The sequence below is a fragment of the Episyrphus balteatus genome, chromosome 1, assembly GCF_945859705.1.
Source record: "Episyrphus balteatus chromosome 1, idEpiBalt1.1, whole genome shotgun sequence".
Classification (NCBI taxonomy): domain Eukaryota; kingdom Metazoa; phylum Arthropoda; class Insecta; order Diptera; family Syrphidae; genus Episyrphus; species Episyrphus balteatus.
The window spans coordinates 170,808,170-170,818,977 of NC_079134.1; the positions used below are offsets into that span (position 1 = coordinate 170,808,170).

At 36.0% G+C, this 10,808-nt stretch overlaps 1 protein-coding gene across 1 annotated transcript; it reads left to right on the plus strand.

The window, feature by feature from the left end:
- The first annotated feature begins 978 nt into the window (after positions 1 to 978).
- On the plus strand, positions 979 to 8,361 carry LOC129912452 (uncharacterized). Its single transcript, XM_055990687.1, has 3 exons — positions 979 to 4,854; positions 4,903 to 6,120; positions 8,353 to 8,361. The coding sequence occupies exons 1-3, from the start codon at positions 979 to 981 to the stop codon at positions 8,359 to 8,361; spliced, it is 5,103 nt and encodes a 1,700-aa protein (XP_055846662.1).
- The last annotated feature ends 2,447 nt before the right edge of the window (positions 8,362 to 10,808 follow it).

Below are 10,808 nucleotides of genomic sequence, written 5' to 3' on the forward strand. Positions count from 1 at the left end.
TCAATTATACTGCGAAAAATTCTTTTGTTTGAATTGTTTTTTGAAAGTTTTTTCAAATTAATTCTGAAAACGCAAAAAACTTATTTACGTTTTCACCCAGTTACTCTTAAATTTCAAGGTTCTTTTGAGAACCCTTGCTTTTCTCAATTAGACTTTGAAAAATTCTTTTGTTTGAATTGTTTTTGAAAGTTTTTTCAAATTAATTCTGAAAACGCAAAAACTTATTAACGTTTTCACCCAGTCGCTCTCGCTTTTCAAGGTTCTTTTGAGAACCCTTGCCTTTTTCAGTTATACTTTGAAAAATTCTTTTTGTTTGAATTGATTTTTTAAAAAATTCTTTTGTTTAAATTGTTTTTTGAAAGTTTTTTCAAATTAATTCTGAAAACGCAAAAACTTATTCACGTTTTCACCCAGTCACTCTTAATTTTCAAGGTTCTTTTGAGAACCCTTGCTTTTCTCAATTATACTGCGAAAAATTCTTTTGTTTGAATTGTTTTTTGAAAGTTTTTTCAAATTAATTCTGAAAACGCAAAAAACTTATTTACGTTTTCACCCAGTTACTCTTAAATTTCAAGGTTCTTTTGAGAACCCTTGCTTTTCTCAATTATACTGCGAAAAATTCTTTTGTTTGAATTGTTTTTTGAAAGTTTTTTCAAATTAATTCTGAAAACGCAAAAACTTATTCACGTTTTCACCCAGTCGCTCTCCCTTTTCAAGGTTCTTTTGAGAACCCTTGCTTTTTACAGTTATACTTTGAAAAATTCTTTTGTTTGAATTTTTTTGAAAGTTTTTTCAAATTAATTCTGAAAACGCAAAAACTTAACGTTTTCACCCAGTCGCTCTCCCTTTTCAAGGTTCTTTTGAGAACCCCTGTGTTTTCTCAATAAGATTTTGAAAAATTCTTTTGTTTCAATTGTTTTTGAAAGTTTTTTCAAATTAATTCTTAAAACACAAAATTTATTCACGTTTTCATCGATCATGTCAAATTTAGACGATTTTATTTTTGCGGCAGATTTGCTTGTCAAATTTCATGCTTCGGCAAAAGAAGTGCCTGAAACTAGCCATTCAATTACGACATTAGAAGCTCGAAAATCAGAACTCAAAGATTTATGGAATAGTGTCAAAGAGAAATATGCTCAATGTGCTCGTTATATCCCTACTCTAGAGGAAGAACCCCTCGATATGGATGCAATAGAATCAAAGTACAGAAACAGCAATGAAACTTATGTGAATTGCTTAGGATTGTTTCTTGAGTTCCAAAACAAACTAAAACCTGACCCTGTTGTTGTTAAGGAGTTTACCACTGTCAACATGCCACAGAAATCCGGGTCCTCTCATTGTATCAAATTACCACCATGTGATACCGATGTGTTTCGTGGTGATTATATCTCTTGGCCTGCATTTCGCGACATGTTCGATGCGGTTTATATTCAACACCCTAAGTTAGGTGAAGTGGAAAAACTATTCCATCTTCGTTGTAAGACAAGAGACGAGGCATTTAGGACTGTCAGTCAGTTTCCTTTAACAAATGCTAGTTTTGAACTTGCCTGGGCAGCTTTGCGTGCCACATATGAGAACACTCGTATTCTTGTTAACAACCAGGTCAAAAACATTTTTAACTTGCCTACAGTTCATGAAGAGAGCGCAAAATCTATTCGAACCCTCCAAAGTAAAATTAATGATTCTCTAGCCGCACTTAAAGCTCACCAAGTCGATACCACAAATTGGGACCCAATCCTTGTGTTCGCCTGTTGCAATAGGCTGCCTAAAACCACATTATCTCTTTGGGAACAATCTTTAGAAGATCCAACAAAAGTACCAACTTGGAACAAATTAGACAAATTCCTAAATTCACGATTCCAGACCTTAGAATCTATTTCAGATACCACTTCTTCAAAACCAATTTCACAGAATTTCCAAGTCACCAAGAAAAACAATTTTCAAAAGCAAAGCAAAGTCAATTCTTTTCTTGCGAAGGCGGGAGGAACTAAGTGCAAAATCTGCTCGGCAGAGCATACCATCTATGAGTGCCCTAAATTTTCGGCTTTACCAATCCAATCCAGAATCGCAATAGTTCGAGAAAAGAAAATGTGTAATAATTGCTTAGGTACTAGTCATCAAAAGGCTACTTGTTCCAGCAAATATTCTTGCAGTTTTTGCAAAAAAAGGCACCATACACTTTTGCATCTTACACCCAATACCACTCCAGCTCAAAATCAAAACTCAAATATACAGTCCACTTCTCAATCACAAGCTATTCAAAATCCTCAAATCTCTGCCTCTTCGCAACCATTTATTCCTCAAGCTGCATATCAAAATTTCATGGTGACCTCTAGAAAAAGAATTCTTTTGGCTACTGCCTTAGTGAATATAGTAGGACTGGATACAGTGTATACCGTAAGGGCACTAATTGATCCAGGTTCCGAAGTATCTTTCATTTCGGCAGCTGTGCAAAAACGTCTGAATTTGCCATATATCGACAAAAATTCTACAATTTCTGGAATCAGTGGAAATCTCTCTATCACTTCTAAGAAACTTTGTTCCTTTTTAATCACTTCTGCTAACCCCCCTCCAGTCACTGTTTCAGCAAACGCCATTGTGCTTAAAACACTAACTAACAACCTCCCAAGTTCATCTTTCTCGGTAGTAGATCCTACCATTTTTGAAGGCCTTCAATTGGCCGATCCAACGTTTAATAAGTCCTCTCAGGTGGATCTTCTGATTGGTGCCGATCTTTACCCATCCATCATCCGTAATGGCATTAAACACATTTCTAACTCACTACTTGCCCAAAATACTATGTTCGGTTGGATATTGTCGGGGCCAATTCCAGAGTCGTTTCAATCATTCAACATAACAGTTAACAAATCATGCCAATGTAACAATGAAGTACGCAGATTCTGGGAATTAGAAGAACTGCCCTTTACAATTATTCGTTCTAAAGAAGACTGTTTCTGTGAAGAATTGTATAAAACAACCACCTTTAGACGCGCTGATGGTAGGTTTGTTGTCCGACTCCCCTTTAAACCACAAACTTCAAAGACTGGTTTAGGTTACTCTAGGTTTATCGCCCTAAAACAATTTTCTAGAACTGAAAAATCTCTAGCCTCAAAAGAAAATTTGAAATCCCAATATTCAAAAGTCATTTCTGAGTACCTTTCTCTAAATCACATGAGAAAGGTTACTCCATTGGAGCGTATTGAAGAAGGTCAAGTAAAGTCATTTTATTTACCGCATCATGCGGTAATAAAACCAGAAAGTACTTCGACAAAAGTACGTGTCGTCTTCAATGCGTCCAATGCCTCGTCAAACGGTGTCAGTTTAAATGATTTATTGTACCCTGGCCCGATTTTACAACAAGACTTATCATCGTTAATCATTCGCTGGCGATTTTATAAATATGTGTTTAATGCGGACATAGAAAAAATGTACCGGCAAATTTTGGTCAACCCACGGGACACTCCATTTCAACGAATTCTTTTCCGCACTTCTCCTCATTTAGAAATTGAAGATTTCGAACTCCTCACTGTTACTTTTGGCGTAAATTGCGCCCCCTACTTGGCTATCCGTACCCTACTTGAATTGGCAAGAATTGGAAAAACCGATTTCCCTCTCGCGTCAAAAATACTTCAGTCAGAAATTTATGTTGATGACGTTTTGTCCGGCGCTCATAATATTCATTCCGCTATGAAAGCTCAATCTGAACTTATCAGTCTTCTCGATTCAGCAGGATTTCCACTCCGGAAGTGGACTTCTAACACTCCCTGTTTACTCGAACATTTGCCTCGAGAACATATTTTGAATGAAAATTTTTTGAAGCTAGACATTGACAGTAATACAAAAACCTTAGGGATACGCTGGAATGCCAAGGGGGATAATTTCTACTTTTCCATACAACCAATAGTTTTACCCGAAACTCCCACCAAACGAGAAGTTTTTTCTCAAATATGCCGTATTTTTGACCCTGCAGGTTGGTTAGCTCCCGTTGTGATAGTTGCAAAAATGCTCATGCAAAAAATCTGGGCAGAGCATACTGATTGGGACGATCCTCTTCAATCTGACTCGTTTAAAATTTGGAAAAATTTTGCGGAATCGTTAAATGACATAAAACAAATTGAAATACCCCGTTGGGTAGAATATTCACCCTCGTCAGAAGTCCAATTTCATGGTTTTTGTGACTCCTCAGAAAAGGCATATGCCGCCACTTTATACATCAGCGTTCGTCAGTCTAACGGAACTTTCTCTTCTCACTTGCTCTGTGCAAAATCAAGGGTTTCACCCATCAAATCTGTCTCATTGCCACGCCTTGAGTTGTGTGGGGCACTTCTACTTTCCAAAATGGTAAAAATTTACGTTTCAAGTTTCCCTGTCCACGCATACCAGACCTTTTTATGGACCGATTCGTCGATCGTATTAGCTTGGCTTAAGAAACCACCTTGTGTTTGGAAGACTTTTATTGCAAATCGCACTAGCGAAATTTTAGAAAATGTTGGAAACATCCCTTGGAGACACGTGAAATCAGCTGAAAATCCAGCTGATTTAGCCACTCGAGGTTTAATGGCTTCAGATTTGAAGTGTAACACTTTTTGGTGGAATGGCCCCTCTTGGCTTTGCCAACCCATCCCTCTTTGGCCAGTAATCTCTCCTGTCGCCCCCCTCGTCGAAGACCTCGAACAAAAACCAGTTGTTTCCTTGGTAGTTCAAGAAGTGTCAGAAGACATTCTTGATCGTTTTTCATCGTTACCCCGTGCTATGCGTGTCATTGGCTACATATTCCGTTTTTTCTATAAATTTTCAAAAAGGTCAGACACTCGATACACTTCGCTCGATATAACTTCTGAAGAAATGCAATTTGTAAGAACACGTTTAATTTTAATCTCTCAAAAAAGATATTTTTTAAAGGAACACTCATTGTTGTTAGAAGGTAAACCCGTACATCCCAAAAGCTCATTAATATCATTTAATCCATACTTAGACTCCGATAATCTTCTCAGGGTTAATGGTCGACTATCTCAGTCAGATCTTTCCTACAATGAAAAACACCCACTCATTCTGCCGCATAGTGCTAGATTTTCGTATCTCCTCACTCAATTTATTCATGAAATTTCTTTGCACGGTGGCAATTCCTTAATGTTACGACTCTTGCGTCAAAGTTTTTGGATCCCTAGACTACAAAATCTCATCAAGCTCTGTATTCGCCAATGTAAAACGTGTGTCATCAATAAAAAAGCACTATGCAAGCAATTTATGGCTGCTTTGCCCCCTGAAAGATGCACTTATTCTCCTCCTTTCACTGTTACAGGGGTTGATTTCGCGGGCCCTTTCGTGATAAAGAGTTTCAATGCAAGAAATTGCCGCATGACCAAAGGTTATGCCTGTGTGTTTGTCTGCTTCTCCACGAAGGCTATACATTTAGAGGCTGTAAGTGACCTCTCGTCTGAAGCTTTCTTGGCTTCATTTGCTCGATTTTCTGCAAGACGGGGCTTGCCCTCGCAAGTTTATTCGGACAACGGTACCAATTTTACTGGTGCCGATGCAATTTTACGCAAAGAGTTCAAGAAATTCCTCGACACTATTCCCCAAGAAACTCGTGCCGCTTATGGTGTTCAAGGTCTTAAATGGAATTTTATTCCGCCTGGGGCCCCACATATGGGAGGCCTTTGGGAGGCCGGTGTAAAAAGCTGTAAGAAACACCTCAGAAGATTAGGGACCAGTGCACGATTCACATTTGAAGAATTTTCCACAATTTTAGCTCGTATTGAAGCGTGTTTAAACTCGCGTCCACTTTCATCCATGTCAAATAATTCCTCTGACATCTTGGCTTTGACTCCAGGTCATTTTCTTTGTGGACGTCCGCTCATAATGTTTCCTGAAAGAAATTCGGAATTTGTCGATTTGTCTTATATTAACCGATGGGAAAAACTTAAATGCCTTCAACAACAATTTTGTCGTAGATGGAAAGACGAATATCTCAAAGAACTTCATCAACGATATAAATGGCAATCGCCACAAGAGAACGTCCAGGTAAATGACCTAGTAGTGGTTCAAAATGAAATTCTTCCTCCCACTGAATGGCGCCTTGGTCGTGTAATACAAGTACACCCTGGTGTCGATGGAAGAGTAAGGGTGGCGACGCTCAAAACCCAATACGGCGACATTAGACGCCCAGTCGTAAAACTTTGTGTTTTGCCCTTTAAATAACAACATCATATTTTATAACATTAAAAATTTTTACATTAATATGCCAATCAATATGTTTGAAGGATTACATAAGCTTTATTAATACTCTTTTTTTTCAAATTTGTTTTTTGGGCGCCTCACGCCGTTAACAAATTTCATTTTTATTTTTTTTTCCAAACCATAATCATCATAATTTTTTTTTTTTTAATTTAATGCTTTAAAATTTCTTTGGCGACTTACGCCAAGGGGGGGCAGTAATGTTAACGTACCCTTAAACAAAATCCCCGACGAAACAATATTTGGCATCACCAAATATTGTTTCGTCGTGTTTTTTGTGGCGGGCAGTTGGCTGCCCTTCCTCCCTTTTTGTCCGCCATTTTATTCAGTCATTACTGACATTAATTTTTTCCTCATTCAATCTTTCTCCTCCAATGGCACAAGTTCGCCCTCAATAAAAATAAAGTAAAATTTCAACTCAACAAAAAAAAAAGAATCCAACTGTTACAAATTATAAGAAAAAATAAACCTTTTAAATAAAATTTGTTAAATACAATTAAAATCAAACTAAAGTTCTTTTAATTAGAAAGAAAACAAAAGAACACTAAAACGAGAAATTCAACCATGAAATAAAAGAAAAAAAAAAAGGAACAAGGAGACAGCAGACAACCACCCCATTTAAAGGGAATCATCTCTGGGCGCAGCAACAGCAACAGCGACACCAAAGTAGGTACTCCGTTTATCGATCAGATAAACATAAAGATATTACCATGTAAAAATATCTTGCAGTCGTTAATGCAATAACCAATATAAAAAACGCAGATCTTGAAAACTTTGTTTTTTTTTACTGCTATTTAGAAAAATAACCAATAAACTGTTTAAATTAAAATGAAAATATAAATGTAAAACAAATCAAACAAAAGAATTCAACATCACTCCCAGTTTTTATGGTGGTCAATCAATTTCTTTAAAATGCAACATTGTTGCAATATAATAAGTTCACAATTTATAAATAATATATATGCAAATTCCAAAACACACAACCAACAAGTCAATAAAAAACCTTATTTGCATTTCTTATAACAAAAAAAAAAAAAAAACAAATATTCAATCCAATTGACAATGTGAACTCGCTTTATCAAATCACACACATTGTTGCTGTATGTTGTTTTATTCTGATTGAAACATTAATAAAATACTTAATTTATTTACATATCCAATAAACCAACAGGAAAGCAAGAAAAAAATACATTTTTTGTGTGTGTGTTTTTTTTTTTGTCTGTGCGGTTCAGACAAAATTTAAATGGGCACTTATCTGGGCGTGTTTTTTTTTGTCTATAGTTGCGAATTTTATCAGATAAAAAAAATTTGCACGGTAATGTGCTATGTGGGTTAATATCCTGTGTGTTGGCTGAGTGAGAGAATGAGCCATAAAATCACACCATAAATATCTCAGCTTACAATTTAAATCAATCTCTCAAACATTATTATGGTACCACAAAAGTCAGTCCAGTATACTCGCTTTTTATCAACGAGCTCTGATCAAGCTATTGTGTTCACCTCATTTAGGATTTTATTTGTCATAAATTAACTTCGAACAGAAAAATCAATTTCTTCAACCTTGATTTTGGTTGCTGTCAATAAATTCGTCTTAATGTGGCGATAATTAAATTGCCGCCTGACGACGACACGACGAAGAGTGTTATATGTCAGATGCCACTTTACCACCGACCAGCTTACAGCTGCTGTCAACTGTCACGTCATGAGCTACTGTCACATGCTACTGATCTTTTTTTTTCTGTCAAAGTCTGTCTTTGACGAAAGGATCGATGAGTTACAAACACTCTTGAATTTCCATTCTAAATTAGATCTAATGAAAATGTAGGTATATTAGACTTTTTAACGACTGCGCCGTGACAGGTCTTAAAAAGATTCATCGAGGAAATTGTCAAACTGTTAATGGCACATCATAAAATTGAAGTCAGCAGAAACACTATTATGGGGGGCATTTAATATTGAAATCAAACAAAAGAAAACCAAATTAACGATATGATGAGGATATAGCACCAAAATAAAACCATAAAACTACATTTTATTGCTTGGAGCAAGAGTTGCTCTCCGCCACCAAGTCCTATTGTGGGATTGTATACATTTTTTTATTTTATTTTATTGCAGACTTTGTAAGATGACAGATAAGTCTTATTCTTTCGAGAATCACCAAGAATAGCACAAGGAGACGATGCTTTTGAGAGAAGTTGGTATACCTATTATAAAGATGTGTGGAGTCAGGTTTCCATATCCCGTGGACAACACATAGGTGAGTGAGAAAATACGGGTGCAAAGTCACTTAATTACGGCCAAGGTGTGGATAAGATGAATAGATGAGTCATAATGGAATGGTGTTTGCATTTCTGTTTGCAACTTAATCAAAAAAATAGTTATGCTATAGAGGGGAAGAAAAGTTTGGAATTCAAAGGAATTCGTCCCAAACCATAGGTACTTCGAATCATGTTTTTGAGTCACGAAAAACTGAATTTTTGCTAATCGAGTGGTCTTATGTTGAAAATCCATTTGGGAAAACTTTAAGACCTTGGCTATGACCTTAGCAGTAATGAGTTCAATATCAGCATTCTTTTGATAAATGTACAATTCTGCCTCTCGAAAATGGTTACATTTATAATTGTAAGTGTTGCCGTTGTTTTTTAATATATTTTTTTTTTTTTTAATTTTAATTAATTTTTTAGAAAATTGCCCTTCCCGCCTAAAGGGGGGGATATAGACCTCCCTTCCATGATACAAAAATTATTGTATTGAACTCCTTTACAAAAAACCATAATCAAATCCTGGCGCCCAAGCTATCGTATTACGTGCCAAAATAACATTTTTGTTCAGTGCCTAAACTTTCGAGTTTCTGTATCTGGGATTAAATCATTAATTTTTTTTTTCTATGCCAAATTTAAACCGATTTTCATAAAAAAACACCTCGTTTGATTTGGAAATAAGTATTATTTTAGAATATTATTTTTAAAACATCATGTTGTTTTGAAAACATATGCTTTAAATTGATATAGAAGTTGGGTAAATGACACAAAAAATGGAATATTTGAAACAAAAAACCGTTTTTCGCCCCTAACTCCACATTTTGGCTTTGTTACGTTTCCAAATCGCGTCCTAAACGCGTCCAAAACAAGTCCAAATCGCGTCCTAAACGCGTCCAAATTGCGTCCAAAACGCGTCCAAATCGCGGACACAACGCATCCAAAACGTTTTCTAAACGCGTCCAAAACGCGACCAAATCGCGGACAAAATGCGACCAAAACGCATCCAAAACGCGTCCGAAACTCGTCCAAATCACGTCCTAAATGCGTCCAAAATGCGTCCAAAACGCGTCCAAATCGCGTCCGAAACGCGTCCAAAACGCATCCTAAACGTGTCCTAAACGCGTCCTAAACGCGTCCAAAACGCATCCTAAACGCGTCCAAATCGCGTGCAAAACGCGTTCAAATCGCGTCCAAAACACGTCCACACTGTGTTATCCAAGGTTACAGAATCATATAAAGTACTCAATAAGTTAGATCAAAAAAAAATTTCGCGAACTTTAAAACTTCTATCCATTAGAACAAAAACTATTTAAGTCTTTATTCTCCCACACAGATTTTCAATATTTTATTTATTATTAAGGGAATAATCCCCGAAGTACCTAAATATGGAATCAGCCATCTTTCTTGTTTCTTTTTATGAAATTTAAGGATATTTGACCCCGAGCACCACGTAGTTTTTTTTTATAATTTTTAACATCCTTAAAAATATTATTTTCTAGATACCTAAATATTTTTGAGCTAATTCATTTTTAATTCTGGTATTTAATTTGTTTGTGCCATCTTTTTGACAAATCCCAAAACCACCCACGTTATAACAATTTCGCTTGTTTGTGTTGATCGAAATTATTCCAACTTTTTGAAGTAAAGTAGTCTTTTTTTTTGGAATTCCAGCAAGTGGCACATCGTTTTTTAAACAAAAAATTAAAAAAAAAAGTACATTATTTGGTTCATCTTGGTGTGGAATCATGCGCCAGAGGCTGGTCCACGTTAATTTATATCTCGAACACATTTTCTTAAAATCCTTCAATCGCTGTCTGATCAATCATTCGCGCAGAGTGATTATTCGGCAACAGCGGAGTTATTACACTAAACAGAATAAACTTAAAAAAATTACAAAAAAAAGAAAAGTGAAGCAGGGGCGACCTGTTGCATAGCCAGAAGGATTTAATCGTCTCCTCTCTCGCCAATGAGATACAACTTGGACAACAAGGGATTTCTCAGGATTTCCTTTGGTGAATCTGTGTGTTGTTTTTTTTTTCCTCATCATTCTTTTTTCTTTTTTCAAACTTTATGCTGATTTCAATCTTTGAATCAGCGATAAGTTTGATATATTCGCTTTTTCTTCTGAGTTGCTCTGTTTTTTTTTTTATTATTCTGGCATGGATCGAATCAAACTTTATAAGATTCTGAAGTAAAGGTATGAATATGTTTTTTTTTGTGTAGTAATTCTGTGCATATGACGTTGCTATCTTTGTATTTATCGAAGTCGATTTTGGACAGCTGTAATTTAGTTAAACATGACATGGAAAT